The sequence below is a fragment of the Alosa alosa genome, chromosome 16 (assembly GCF_017589495.1).
Source record: "Alosa alosa isolate M-15738 ecotype Scorff River chromosome 16, AALO_Geno_1.1, whole genome shotgun sequence".
Lineage (NCBI taxonomy): Eukaryota > Metazoa > Chordata > Actinopteri > Clupeiformes > Clupeidae > Alosa > Alosa alosa.
In genome coordinates this window covers 17,131,380-17,146,760 of record NC_063204.1, presented here as the reverse complement: position 1 = coordinate 17,146,760, position 15,381 = coordinate 17,131,380, and the positions used below count along the sequence as shown (strand labels likewise).

General features: G+C 42.4%; 1 protein-coding gene across 1 annotated transcript; it reads left to right on the top strand.

The window, feature by feature from the left end:
- Nucleotides 1-2,605: 2,605 nt before the first annotated feature.
- Nucleotides 2,606-15,316, top strand: LOC125309263 (gamma-glutamyl hydrolase-like). Its single transcript, XM_048266054.1, has 9 exons — nucleotides 2,606-2,689; nucleotides 12,100-12,208; nucleotides 12,327-12,377; nucleotides 12,448-12,532; nucleotides 12,689-12,827; nucleotides 13,246-13,352; nucleotides 13,440-13,530; nucleotides 14,150-14,284; nucleotides 15,028-15,316. The coding sequence occupies exons 1-9, from the start codon at nucleotides 2,638-2,640 to the stop codon at nucleotides 15,147-15,149; spliced, it is 891 nt and encodes a 296-aa protein (XP_048122011.1). The 5' UTR covers nucleotides 2,606-2,637; the 3' UTR covers nucleotides 15,150-15,316.
- Nucleotides 15,317-15,381: the final 65 nt, after the last annotated feature.

Genomic DNA, 15,381 nt, shown 5'->3' with positions numbered 1-15,381 from the left:
ACTCTTGCAACTTTTGTGTATGTATGTAAATGAGTGAGTGCATGTCTGTGTTTGCTTCTGTGTATATGTGTGCTTCTCTGTGTGTGTGTGTGTGTGTGTGTGTTTATGTGCCTGTGTGTGTGTGCTTATGTGTGTGAGTTTGTGTGTGTGTGTGTGTGTGTGTGTGTGTGTGTGTGTGTGTGTGTGTGTGTGTGTGTGTGTGCATGCCTGTGTGTGCTTGTGTGCATGTGAGTGTGTGTGTGGCATGTGTGTGCATGCCTGTGTGTGTATGCATGTGTGTTTGTGTGTGCTTATGTGCATGTGTGTGTGTGTGTGCGCGCTTGTGTGTGTACTTGTAGAGGCAGAGTCAATGGATGTCACCAACAAAACCCAGATCTCTGTAGTTTTGCGTTGTGGCTCAAAGTGAGGAGAGGGAGGCCTTTTGGGGATTTGATGATGTGAGTGATGACAGACTATATGTCTCGGGAGTGCTTGGGAAATACAACTGTGTTGACTAGCTGGACTAGCTTTGACCTCCCCGCACGTCACTGGTCTAAGGTCAGGTGACCATATGAGAGTCAATAGTTTATTATATAAAAGGGGGGATTCCACTAAACCTTGCTTTACTAAGACCTCTGTGTGACTAGCAGAGTGTAGCCTACATGCATCTACACTCGCCTATTATTTGAACTCATAAGCAAAGTGAAACTAACTTCTCCGTAGTCTCATAGGCAACTACAAAACAGTTCTACATAGTTATTTACTTTCACTGTTGATTGAAGGGGTTTCAATCGAAAACATAGCCTGAAAAAAAGAAACACTTACCCCAATAGATTTTGAATGAATAAAAATCCTAAGGATATTCATCCTACAAAAGAGTTGGTTGGGGCTTGTTGCTAAGGGTGCTTACATCTTGTGACAGTGTGTCTTCAACTATGCATTATATGCGCCTTTTGCTTTAGACAGGTTCTTCTTGGCCAGTGGAGTAATGATTTTCAGAGTGTAAGAAAGCGATTTTTGGATAATGCACCAGACCACACCTGTTTCATTAATTGACACACCCCTTCAAAATATTTGTCTAATGCTGAAGAGGAAATGCTTTTGAAATGGGTGTTTCTTCTTCGGAATGTAATTCATTCGTCCTGGGCTGGAATACCTGTTCACAGGTGCCAGTAGTTGGTCGACTATGCAACACAGATGTGATGCAATTCTCAGAAATAATGGTAATGCAACTAGATATTAGTGCAGTGATTCACAGTAAAGCAAAATCTTGAGACATTTTTCAGTTTATACAGTAAATGTTTGAGTTTGTAAAGAAAAATGCAAACACTGCTATTTTTTTGAGCAGCCCAACATTCCTTTTTCTTCACTTTCTGTAAAGGTATAACACCAACTTGATCAATTTTGGTCATGTTTTGATTTGAAATTGAAATGTGCAGTGTTCCCAATGCATTGATATTATGGAATTAACAGCTATTCTAAGGATTTCAAGCTATATTCATTTTTTAAAAACACACTTATTCTGCATACTGTATAACTGTATAGTATATGTGTATCCACAACCTTACTCCGGAATTAAGCTGGACTGTTTTTTTGGACCTGTAAGGGATAATGCCTGACAAGGTGTCCATTATCAGAAATAAATGGATCTACGCCGGAGGCATGAACAGATCCGGCCTTGAAGTCGAAGTCCATTTATTTCTGATAATGGACGCATCGAAGGGCATTATCCCGTTTATACCATGGTCACTTACTAAATAAATAAATATGAAATCAATTATTAATACTAAATGAGTTTTAGAGCTAAAATCGTTTCAGTTGTTTACAGTTGATTCCATTGTTGCCTCCTGGCTCAACCGTCGTCCTACTAGATAGATAGGTAGATAGATAGATAGATAGATAGATAGATACTTTATTGATCCCTAAGGGGAAGTATAGTAGCCTATATATCGTTGTTATAGTTACCATTCATAAGCATTGATATGGAACAGCGATTAAACTTTTTTTTACTAAAAGATCTACTTCATAGGTGTAGTATATCACTTTTTAAATGACACCCTTTTCAACCTAGACCATGGTATAAACTTGTAAAAAAAGGTATTACTACAAGCACACATCAAGGAAAACTATGAAAGGATGAAGAGCTCTGTCACATTTTTTTTTAATGGTGTGTGCCATTGCTATGGTCTAAAGTGCGCTGTAATCAAATGAGTCATATGCAAATGTCCAATTGTATTCCATGTGTTCAGTCGTGTGTTTAATTGTATCTTTACTATTGTTGCTGAACCCATGGGTGGACTAATTGTCGTATATGAGGGGGGGGGGTTGGGGATCCTTCCCCAGAACATTTTTAATTTGTTTGATGTGATTTCCTGTATTATGGTGCATTTTAATTTTAATCATTTCATTTATTTGTTTGATGTGATTTCCTGTATTATGGTGCACTGTGCCTAAAGAATGGAATAGAGTGTAGGTAAAACATGTGATTTTGAGAGCTGAGTGTTAGGGTCTTTCAAACAAGTAAACTTGAGAGACAGGTTGGTCTACATACCAAAGTGACACGCCTGACTGGTATACATAGCCCCACTTTCCTGAACACCGAAGTGTTCCAAAGGTGCAGACAGTATCTACACTTAGATCCACTGTGATTTACACAAAATGTCTGAAGTCACTTCGGTGCAGGAAAGGAGGAATGACTGCCCTGTAATTGGTAGGTACTTTATCATCTTTTCAAAACTAGACATTACAACAGAAGAAAAGCATGCAATGCCACATGTAACGGAGGTCAGAGTACTGCATCTTGTATTGTGACCACTAACTGTTGTAACTTCAGACAGCAAAGATTACTGAGAGATAACAGGTGAGGTGACAGATGAGATTGTGAGCATTTCAAAACTGCATGCAAAAACATATTGAAAGACATATTGAAAAGCTTTAGCTGGTAGTCTACTGTACCCATTAGTGGGTTTGATTCAGCAGCCATGCTGTGGGCTATTGTTCTTAAGTTTTCTTATTAGTGGGTTTGATCCAGCAAGACCACTATTGTTCTTCTTAAGTTTACTTTATTAAGTGTGCTTGCAAAGCAGCACACTTATTGTTCTTCTTAAGTTTTCTTCTTATTATTAAGTGTGCTTGCTGAAAGCAGCACACTTATTGTTCTTCTTAAGTTTTCTTATTAAGTGTGCTTGCAAAGCAGCACACTTATTGTTCTTCTTAAGTTTTCTTATTAAGTGTGCTTGCAAAGCACACTTATTGTTCTTCTTAAGTTTTATTAAGTGTGCTTGCTGCAAAGGAACACACTTATTGTTCTTCTTAAGTTTTATTAAGTGTGCTTGCAAAGCAGCACACTTATTGTTCTTCTTAAGTTTTATTATTAAGTCAGTACCGGTGTAAGTTGCTCGCGAAGATGACGTCAGGTGGGTGTGTCGTTTGTCCGCCATATTGGATTGAACAGAAAGCGAAACTAAATTTTCACAGGTCACAAATTTGGTCCGAACGCCACAAAACTTGACGTACATTATCCTTGGACCAAGCCTCACAAAAGTTACCAGAAGGATTTTAGATTTTCGAAAGCGTTTGCCCGTCACAGCCAAACGAAGCTCCGAAACAGGAAGTCGTCCATATCTCAGGAACACTGTCACATATTGATACCAAATTTTGTATTTGAACTCGGGACTCCAATGTGAGGGTGCATAAGCTAAAAAAAAAGAAAACGTTCCAAAAGTTTCCAGCATTTGGCAAACCACCCACCCATATTTGGTAACCATCACCTTCCACATTTGCAGTTGTACATCCATCACAATGCCTTCCAAGTATGCACAATGTCTCTGGGCAGTCACAATGTCTCCGAGCAACCTTGCCCAATCATGAAATCCTTGCTCAGCCATGGGATAGTATGGACTTACGAACTGAAATGGGCAGGAGAACATTAGCTATTTATTGCTGACGTAGTACAGTTATTTTCACATTGACGGTATTCAAAATAAAATTTTCATTATTGTTAAATATCATGATGGAAGAGTATTATTAAAAATGTTACAAGTATGCAAATTCATATGTTTACAGGCATTTAGGGTTTACTGTGTTGTTTTGTTGTAAAGACATGCAAGGCATTCTGGGCCATGTAATAGACAAACAGTGGTCGGCAGCGTTGACTTGATTTCCATACGCATTAATATGAATAGGTGTTTCTGTAAACCTAGGGACAATAAACAGCCATCTCTGTTACAAAAACGACCTGGTAATTGCTCACTGAAAAGGAAACTATGATAAAAAGATTGTTTTCCTCAAAGCATGGAGTTGACGACACAAGCAGGAAATGTCACGTTAATGTTAAATACATCTGAACGCTAGGTGGCAACGTTGTATTACATTTCACATACATATGGTGACATCATTAGAATTATGTGAGCTTCACAAGTAAGGAAGGTGCAAATATTATGTAATTTATAATGGGAAATTATTGGAAATGTTATTTCTTGTTTATTCTAATTGCAAACCACACACATCCATTCGGAATCACACGTACACATTTAAAGTACGATTTGTGGGATTGTTACCGAACGTTCTGTAGGCCAAAATCAAAACACTGGTGAACGTTCTCAAGACTACCAGACGCGAGCCTCTTCTGGGTTGCCAGATGTAATGAAGACTTAGCTAACGTTAGTTGACCTGCAGCTGCTTTAACGTTTCTGTCACAAATCGTCCAGGACCTTCCAGATCCTGAGCCAGGTTTTCCTGTACCTACCTGGCTGGCGGCACTTTTAGGTGCTCCATTCCCAGGTGGTCAACTCCATGCCATGTTTTGCTGCTGACCTACTGCATCTCCTGTCTCCCTGCTCTGCTGCTCAGCACACCTGTGTCTGATTACTTAATCAGGCACAGTATTTAGGCTGGGCTCTTGGAATCCTTCAGTGCGGAGTTATCCTGCTATATCATCTGGATGTTACTGCTGCTCTGCTACGCTTTCCCTGTGGAAATAAGTTTTGACCTTTTTGGACTGAACTTTGTTACTGAACTTTGGACTGATCTCTGACCACGATTTTGGATTACTGTTTTTGGATTGTTTGCCCTGGACCTTGTGTGTTGTGCTCACTCATTGACTTTCAATTGTGCTCTGCCATTGCCTGCTGTTGCTTGAAGCGGTTCTTGTTTTTTCACTGAACATTAAATTACAGTTTAACCCGTTACCATTTTTGCTTGTGTCCTACTTCGGGGTCCAACCAGTACCTCTGGCCTACTGGCCGTAACTGAATAACTCCGCCACCATGGACCCAACGGACCAATCAGACATGGATTTTGTCAAGACTGCTATAGAGAAACAAGGTTCTTTCCTGAGTTACCATCAACAGGAGCTTACTCAGATCCGCCAAGGCCTCGCCACGTTTGAGCAGACCTTGCTTGGTCTTACTGCCCAGATCCAGACTCTCCAACAACCCACTCCAGCGGCTCCAGCTGATCCAGTGCCTCTCCAGGTAGATCCACCTGTGCCTCCTTCACGTGAGCCTCGTCTTCATATGCTGGTGAACCTGGTATGTGCCGCTCTTTTTCTTTTTTATCCCAGTGTACTTTGTCCATGGAGTTACAAGCCTCTGCATATCCCACGGATCGCTCTCGTGTAGCCTATGTCATCTCCCTCCTGACAGGGAGGGCACGGGAGTGGGGAACCGCAGTGTGGGATGCTGGCGCGCCTTTTTGCTCCAATTTTAAGAATTTCTCTGATCAGATGCTTAAAGTGTTTGACCAATCTCTGAAGGGAAGGGAGGCAGCTCGAGAGTTAATGTGCCTAAAACAAGGAGACAGATCGGTTTATGATTTTGCCATAGAGTTTCGTACTCTAGCCGCTTCTGTGGATTGGAACCCAAGTGCTTTGACTGATGCATTTTTTCATGGTCTTAACAATTCTGTAGCTGATGAGATTTCTGCTCTTGAATTGCCCAGCAGTTTGGATGGCCTAATTGACCTAGCTGGCCGTGTGGATTCTCGTCTTAGATGCAGAGAGCAGAGAAGATACAGACCTCAGTTCTGGACCACACCCCCACCATCTGATCCCACTGTAGGGCAGAGAAGATGCAGACCTCAATTCTGGACCACACCCCCACCATCTGATCCCACTGTAGGGCAGAGAAGATACAGACCTCAATTCTGGACCACGCCCCCACCAACGGATCCCATTGTCTCTGAAGTTGAGCCCATGCAGATTGGGAGAACCCATATAACTGCAGAGGAGAGAAAGCGCCGCATTGAGACCAATTCCTGCTTTTATTGCGGCAAGTCTGGACATTTTGTCTCTTACTGTCCTTTAAAAGGAACAGCCCACCAGTAGTTGTGGGACTGCAGGTGGGCATGCTTGGACAGTCTTCCCCCTCAGAAAGAGCTATTTTTCCAGTTGGATTGCTTATTCATAATAGGCTTCACTCTGTTCAAGCTCTCATTGATTCAGGGGCAGATCAGAACTTTATTTGTACGGCTATGGCTGATAGAATGGGAATTAAGTTAGCAGACTAGATTCTCCACTAGCAGCAAGAGCATTGAATGGTGCCAGACTCCCCCCAGTCACTCATGTCACTGAGCCTGTTATTTTAAAAGTTTCTGGGAATCATGTTGAGTCAATTACTTCTTTTTTCTATGGACAACTCTAATGTTTCACTGGTATTAGGTCTTCCATGGCTACGTTTTCACAACCCGCATGTCAGTTGGAGGGATGTCTCTATCCTCTCATGGAGCACTCATTGTCTTGCCACCTGTCTGTCCTCTGCCCAGCTTCCGGAGGCTGCTCCAAGGTCTGAAATAGAAGTGGACATGGACCTCTCCTCTGTTCCTCCAGAGTATCATGACCTTCGTCAGGTCTTTAGCAAGTCTAGGGCTACTTCTCTCCCTCCACACTGGCCTTATGACTGCGCCATTGACTTGCTGCCTGGCACTACCCCTCCTAAAGGACGCATCTACTCTCTCTCCCCTCCTGAGCGAGAGGCTATGAACAAGTACATCACTGAGTCCTTGGCTGCAGGCATTATTCGTCCCTCATCTTCCCCAGCTGGGGCTGGATTTTTTTTTGTTGCTAAGAAGGATAAGAGCCTCCGTCCCTGCATTGATTATAGAGGTTTAAACGACATCACTGTCAAGAATCGATACCCTTTGCCTCTGATGTCCACAGCCTTTCAATACACCCAGTGGTCACTACGAATACCTTGTCCTTCCATTTTGGTTAACCAATGCGCCTGCTGTGTTTCAAGCCTTAGTTAATGATGTTTTGAGAGACCTTATCAATAAGTTTGTTTTTGTATTTCTTGATGATATTTTGATTTTTTTCACCCTGTGCAGAGTCACACAGTTCCCATGTCAGAGAGGTGTTGCAACGTCTCCTCCAAAATCAGTTGTTTGTCAAGGCTGAGAAATGCGACTTCCATACAGAAGAGACATCTTTTTTGGGGTTTGTCATCTCTCCTGGTGTGGTCAAGATGGATCCAGGGAAAGTAAAGGCAGTCTCTGACTGGTCTACTCCTCCCTCTCGCCGGGATTTACAGCGCTTCCTTGGCTTTGCCAATTTTTATATTTATTTTTTATTAAATAAACTCACGGCACTCACGTCCACCAAGCGTCCATTTCTCTGGAACAAGGAGGCTGAATGTGCCTTTTCCATTTTGAAGGCCAGGTTTTCCACTGCCCCAGTCCTGATCATCCTGATTTTCTCGTAAATTAACACCTGCTGAGCAGAATTATGGCATTGGCGATCGAGAGCTACTAGCGGTCAAACTCTCTTTTGATGAGTGGAGGCACTGGCTAGAGGGCACAGAGAAGCCATTTATTGTGTGGACAGATCATAAAAATCTAGAGTATTTAAGGTCTGCGAAGAGGCTCAACTCACGTCAGGCCAGGTGGTCTCTATTTTTCTCCCGCTTCAACTTTGTTCTCTCCTACAGACCAGGCTCCAAGAACGTTAAGCCTGATGCCCTGTCCTGACAGTTCGCTCCTGATTCCCCACTGGACCAGGCTGAGACTATTCTCCCTCCTCACTGCCTAGTGGCTTCAGCTCAGCTGGATATAGAGACCGTAGTTCAGCGGTCTCTCGCTCAGGATCCAGGACCAGGTAACGGACCCCCTAACTGCCTGTTTGTGCCTCTTTGTGTCCGATCACAGGTGCTAGAATGGGGACACAGTTCCTTGTTAGCTTGTCATCCTGGGACCACTCGAACTCTCTCAGTGCTCAAGCAGCACTTTTGGTGGCCGTCCATGCAACGGGATGTCCGAGCATTTGTGGCAGCCTGCAACATCTGTTCCAGATGCAAGACAAGCACTAGACCCCCTGCTGGCCTACTACGACCGCTGCCTGTGCCTCACCGACCGTGGTCCCATGTTGCAATTGACTTTGTCACAGGACTTCCAGTCTCTAATGGTAATTCTTGTATTCTCACCATTGTTGACCGGTTCTCCAAGACTGCTCACTTTGTCCCTCTTCCCAAGCTCCCGTCTGCTAAGGAGACAGCAATGTTAATGGTGCAACATGTTTTTAGGATTCATGGATTACCTGTTGATATTGTATCGGATAGGGGTCCTCAGTTTTCCGCACATTTTTGGAGGGATTTCTGTAAACTTATTGGGGCTAGACCCAGTTTGTCTTCAGGCTATCACCCACAGACCAACGGTCAGACTGAACGTGCAAACCAGGAGCTGGAGGTGGCCTTGCGGTGCATGGTGTCTGAGAATACGTCTTCTTGGAGCCAGATGTTACCCTGGATAGAGTATGCTCACAATAGCCTGCCCTCGTCATCTACTGGTTTGTCACCTTTCCAATGTTGCCTAGGATATCAGCCACCCCTGTTCCCTGCTCAGGAGAGGGATGTGTCTGCCCCTTCTGCTCAAACTTTCATTCGCCGCTGTCGCAGAATATGGGTACGGGCCAGGCATCACCTATTAAGAGCATCACAGGTGATGAAGAGGAAAGCGGATCGGCGCCGGACTCCTGCTCCTGTCTACCAGCCAGGTCAAAGAGTAATGCTTAGTACAGCAAACCTACCCCTTCAAGTTACGTCACGTAAGCTGGCTCCCAGGTTTGTGGGTCCTTTCACTATTTCTAAAATCATAAATCCTAACACTGTTCGGTTATGTCTGCCCCGGTCCATGAGACGTGTTCACCCATCTTTCCATGTGTCCCAGTTACGACCCCTTGTCTCCAGCCCTCTTTCTCCTCCCACCAAGGCTCCACCAGCACCTAAAATCATCGATGGTGGTGAGACCTTTACAGTTAAGGAGCTGCTGCGGGTCCGCCGACGGGGTCGTGGCCTACAGTAGACTGGAAAGGGTATGGACCAGAGGAGAGAAGCTGGGTTCCATCTCGCTTCATCTTGGATCCAACCATGATCAAGGATTTTCATCATCGGAACCCAGAGACCCTGTCTAGAACGCCTGGAGGCGTCCGTAGGAGGGGGGGTACTGTCACGAATCGTCCAGGACCTTCCAGATCCTGAACCAGCATAAGCGGAGAAGCATGCTAAGCAGAGATTAAGTATCATTAATTTCTTTTGTGGCTAGCTATAGGGAGGAGATGTATGTTGCTAATTGGGATTTATGTTGTTTAGCGTCATGGTCATTTGATATGAGATGCTTGCACTCGTAACTTCGTCACTTGTAACTTTAGGACTGCTTTTTTTTTTTACTAACAGTAATTCACGAAGCACTTTAGCCCAGATTCCAAAAATAATTCAGTGAGGAAATGCATGGATTCCAGTTTCTTCCAGTAGCAACAACTAGAATCCATGCATTTCCACGGAATTATTTTTGGAATCTGATCCCTTATCATACCTGTTCATTCTTACTCGTCGCTCGACTTATCGTGACTAAATTCAAGATGGCTGCAAAGCGCTAAAATTCATGAAGATACTGTCTGTATAAATCGTCTTGTAAGTAAACTACCAGTGTTTTTCAAAGTTCTCAATGTCTCGTTTTTAAATGTCAGGGCCCTCGAAGTCTACCAATGAAGTGTGGAGATACATTGAGCCTCGTAAATGGTGTAAAACAGTGATTTATTTGCATGGCTAGCCCGATGCCGAAGCACCACCATTGAAAAAGCTGTTGGTAGCATCGGCTAACTAGCGCCAGATTTTGGAGTGCAGGGGACAAGCCGAGATGGGCTATGAGACATACGTTCACACTCGGTATCATGTTTCAACACACTTCAATATCAATTCAATATCAATGTCAATATCACACCGGAATTCTCCTTTAATTTAATAATGCTGCTGTGTGAATCACGGTAAGCATGAATGAAGTGGCCACTTCTTAATGGGACCCACTGTTTGGAAGTGGGCTGCCTGATTTACAGACGGTGGTTTAGAGTAATATGAAGTATTCCTTTATTCTGAGATACATCTGAGATGGGCTACATCAATAGGCTCTCAAAACAACCCCAGGCTCACAAAACAATCCCAAACAGACATAAGGTCTTTTATAGAGCAAATCCATATAGATTATTGGTCAAATAAACCAGTAAAACATAATTTGTCGGATGGAATATATAACATTCACACTCATAGCTCATATTTTTTTTAAATAAATCAGTGAAAAAGTATCCTGACAAACAAGCAGCTTTTTAATGCCTTGGTCATATTTCAGAATTTCAATTCCTCTGTAGGTTACCTGATAGCCCAGTTTGAGAGGGCAAGGCAGCGTGACATTATTTATTTTGCAGCCAATCACTGCTGTCATTTTATTTTATTGATTTGATCTCAGTCATAGAAGCTAAATTCGAAGGCAGGCCAAATGTAAAATCCAACGAACCACATTCAACCCGCAAGCCAATAGTTGAATAGCCCTCTCCTAGAGCTTTTGAGATATTGCCACTGCTCCAACACTGAAAGGCACTGTTACAATGCCTGGATCAAGCTAGGTTCAGCATAGCGTATGCCACTGTCTGCTCACGCTGGTGACCGGACCAGGGCAAGCACACTTTCGCAGTTGCCGCCGGAAATGCAGTCTAGTTTATTTATTTATTTATTAGTGGGTTTGATCCAGCAAGACCACAGCATGGCTTCTGTGGGCTTTATTGTTCTTCTTAAGTTTACTTTATTTATTTATTTATTTATTTATTTATTTATTTATTAGTGGGTTTGATCCAGCAAGACCACTATTGTTCTTCTTAAGTTTACTTTATTAGTGGGTTTGATCCAGCAAGCCATGCTGTGTATATCTTCCTATTCACCCACTTTTTGTACCAACTACTGCTCCTAGACCGTTTGAGCTATCGACGCGGTTCAAACTCCAAAAATTCAGGCCCGAACCGGTGTAGGGAGCTTGTTACTTTCGTGTCGCTGGCCCTTGTCGTTTTCGTGTTATTCCTGTTTTTTCGGCCCCATTGAAATGAATGGTGGAAAAACAGCGGCGGCTTCGCCATGCTGCCCACTATTGTTCTCCTTAAGTTTTCTTCTTCTTCTTATTATTATTATTATTATTATTATTATTATTAGTGGGTTTGATCCAGCAAGACCACAGCTTCGCCATGCGGAGCAAGCCCACTATTGTTCTTCTTAAGTTTACTTTATTAGTGGGTTTGATCCAGCAAGCCCACTATTGTTCTTAAGTTTACTTTATTTATTTATTAGTGGGTTTGATTCAGCAAGCCCACTATTGTTCTTCTTAAGTTTACTTTATTAGTGGGTTTGATTCAGCATGGCGAAGCCATGGGTTCGCCCTGTCGGGAGATAGGTCCCTTCAGGGCGGAACAAGACCCCTCCGCTGCGCGTCGGGGTCCGGTTCGCCCTGTCGGGATCTATCTCCCGACAATGACCGGCGTTCTAAACCACGTTATTTATGCGTTTTAGCTTATTGGATGTTGCGTTAATGCAGATAACTTTTGATCCGTGTGCCCGATTTTCATAAATGAGGTACCGTTGGAATCCTTGGATGAGGCCAAGTTCCATGCCCCTGATCAAACCCACTCTTGCAGTTCCTCGGAACAGCAATTCTAGTTTGCACTTGTTATTTCATCCATCACCTTGCAATGGTGTCTCTTTGACAGTCTGAACGTATTGAATAAACTTGACAAGTATTCGGTTGTGCAGTGTTTGGAATATTTGGCAGTGTTCAGAATATCTGACACTGATTTTGTGATTTTTTTTGTTGAAGGGATCTTGGCTCAGGAGGCCTCCTCTGCCGAAATTGGAAAAAATACCAAAATTCCAGCATCTTACGTCAAGTTCTTGGAGTGTGGTGGAGCTCGAGTAGTTCCAATCATGTAAGAATATGTGAACAAGCCCAGTTGTGCTGACAAAACAGAATGCATTTATCTGCATTTGGATAAATGACACTTTGATAATGATAATTTATCTTGGGTTATTGCTTTGTCGTAACAGGATAAATCAGCCAGAGGTTGAATACCGCAGAATTTTTAACTCCATAAATGGGTAGGTCTTTCTTTTAAGTCTTCATCATGAAGAGTCATATTTTTTATGTATTTGCTTTTTATCATTGCAGGATTTTATTCCCTGGTGGAAGGGTTAGCATTTTGAATTCAGCTTATGCCAAAGCGGCGGCAGTTTTCTATAAACTAGCTATAGAGGTGAGTTTGATGAAAAAGCCTAATTACACTACATTCATATTTTCATAGACTTTAGAAACATCATCTTCCACATCTCGCATATGTGTGTGTTGTGTGTGTGTGTGTGTGTGTGTGTGTGTGTGTGTGTGTGTGTGTATATTCTCTATGACTTGTCAGGCCAACTCCAGAGGAGATTATTTCCCAGTGTGGGGTACATGTCTAGGGATGCAGCTGCTGACACAGATTACTAGTGGGGAACATCTGCTCTCCCAAACAGACAGTCGTGGCTATGCACTGCCAATGGACTTCACAAAGGGTAAGTGCACTTGATGACTAAACAACACATTGTTGGTGAATAGTAAGGGTAGATAGACAAGGATACAAGGATACAAGGAAGTTTATTGTCAAATGCATATAGCTACTGGAAGTAAGAAATGCAGTAAAATTATGTCTGGTGTCAGCCTATTTGTGCATTTAATGGGGGGGGGTGGGCAAGTGGCAAGGGCTGCATAAGAAAGGTGGGGGAGGATTGGGATTGGGCGGGGGGCACCAACAAGGAGCACCCAAGAGCAACAGGGGCAAGGAAAAACTCCCTTACAAAGACCATTTTGAAAAAGCCATTTCTTTCAAGCCCAGTTCGTGAGGGAACCCTAGACTAACTAGAAGGGCAGGGAAGAGCCTGTCTGCTGGTTGTTCCTTACAATAGTTTGTTTTTATATTTTGTTCTGATGCAGAGGCCAAAGACAGCAGACTGTTCCAGAATTTCCCTGAGGATCTCATGACATCTCTAGCCACTGAACCCATCACCTTGCACTATCACAAATACAGCATCACAGTGAAGGTATAGGGGGGAAGCTTTGTTGCAATGTATAGCCTTGTGCTATAAGATCAAGATAAAGGGTTTACTTCTGGATGTGTTTTTCTTTAGAATTTTAATAACAATGAGAATTTAAGAACATTCTTCAAGATCTTGAGCACAAACTCTGATGGGGAACAGGAGTATGTTTCCACTATAGAAGGTAAGACATAAAATACCATGTTAGAAAGAAACAGTGGACTAAGAATTATTAAATGTATTATTATACAGTTGTTAAAATACATTTAATGAAGTAGACTGGTGAAGCCAGACAAGTCTGCGATTGCATTTGAATTTGCTCTGCAGATACATCTGGCAATTCACCCTTCGCTAAGCCACACCCGAAAACCGCCACAGGCCAATTGTGGATTAGCAACCCGTCACTAGGCACGGGAGGTCTGACAAGTTTTTCGAGTTTTGCCATGTTAACCTGTGGAGACTGAAGGCCTGTGGGTCATGAAGGGCACTTATTTGGATGTGTGGTGCCCTAACCCACGTAAAGACACAGTGAAATAACATGTTACACTATAGAAACATGATATAATTGGGAACACATATTGTTCTAACTATAAAAAATGGCATATTGCATGATATTTCCATAACCGCAAGATGCACGCTTCACGATAACAGCAAGAAGTTGTTAACAGACGTTCACCAAGATGTATTGCCCATCAGCAATCTATTTAAAATAACACCTATTTGAAGTACCATTCATGATATGTTGTCAGTATGAATTTTGTGAATATTGTAAAGAATATGTGCACATTAATGTTTGTCCATAGCCTATGACCTCCCAGTGTATGGCACAGTGTGGCACCCAGAAAAAAATGCTTTTGAATGGGGCAGGCCCTTCTTTCCTCACTCGGCCTCGGCAATCAAAACTACTTTCTACTTTGCACACTTCTTTGTTAATGAAGGTAAGAAAGGAAGGAGAAATTAGGCAAAAATTCTACTGGGTCATTCCATGTCAACTTACAAGGAGACTTTGTGCACATCCCAGGTGCTGAACAAAAAGGTCAAGTTTTTTAAGAAAAAAGTTCGCACACTCCTTGGCACTCTTTTTTGAGTTTATTTTCTCATTATTTGGCAGTACTGTCATTCCATGTCAAAACATACAGAATCCTGGAAGATGGTTGCTGTACTGTGTCAGATTTTACTTCGTGTTTACCTACATCATATATAGGTCCTAAAGTGAGGACCTGTAAAATATCTTTGCTCTATTCCAGTGTTTTCATTTTCTTCATCCTTGAAAGGCCAAATAACACCTTTGACGCCACTCTTTTTGTAAAATCCAGAGCCTTGTAGAATGACCATGGCATACACACTTTTAATGGTTCAGTCAAAGTTTGGGCTGGCTATGAATAATACTTTTCAAGATACTAATGGCCAAACATCGCTTCCCAGGTAACGTGTTTTTCAGGCTGTCAAACTGTACTATCATAAAAAAAATTGGACATGAACAGAATTTTTTATAGGCCTTGGTTTTGGGACCAATTCATGATCTAGACAAGGTTTGAACAAAATCTGAAATAGTGCAGCAACAGCCTTATCTGATTTGATACGGAATGACCCAACTGCAGAAGTGTACACCTTCAAATAATTTTTGGTTATTCATATCAGTTGTTTGAGACAAATTTGTTAATATTTTTTACTCCCACAGCAAGGAAAAACTTCCATACTTTCTCAAGTGCAGAGGAAGAGAAGAGATCCTTAATCTACAACTACCGTCCTGAGGACAGTTTAGAAACTTCACCCTTCCTTCAAACCTACTACTTTGGCTAGAATGCCTGAAGGATGCAGGTATCACTCCAGACCCTGGGATTCAGAATAACCAGCCTGGACAATTTTATAAAGGCCTTACGTTTTATAAGGCCTTATTTGCAGTCGAAGATATGTTTAAACACAGTAGTTTGTTTGTTCAAATGCTACCTCTGGACTTTATATGGTCACGTATAGGTGCATGTAAATAATACACAGAATAAAACAACATTCTTTTGCGGTCTTTAAAGTGTCC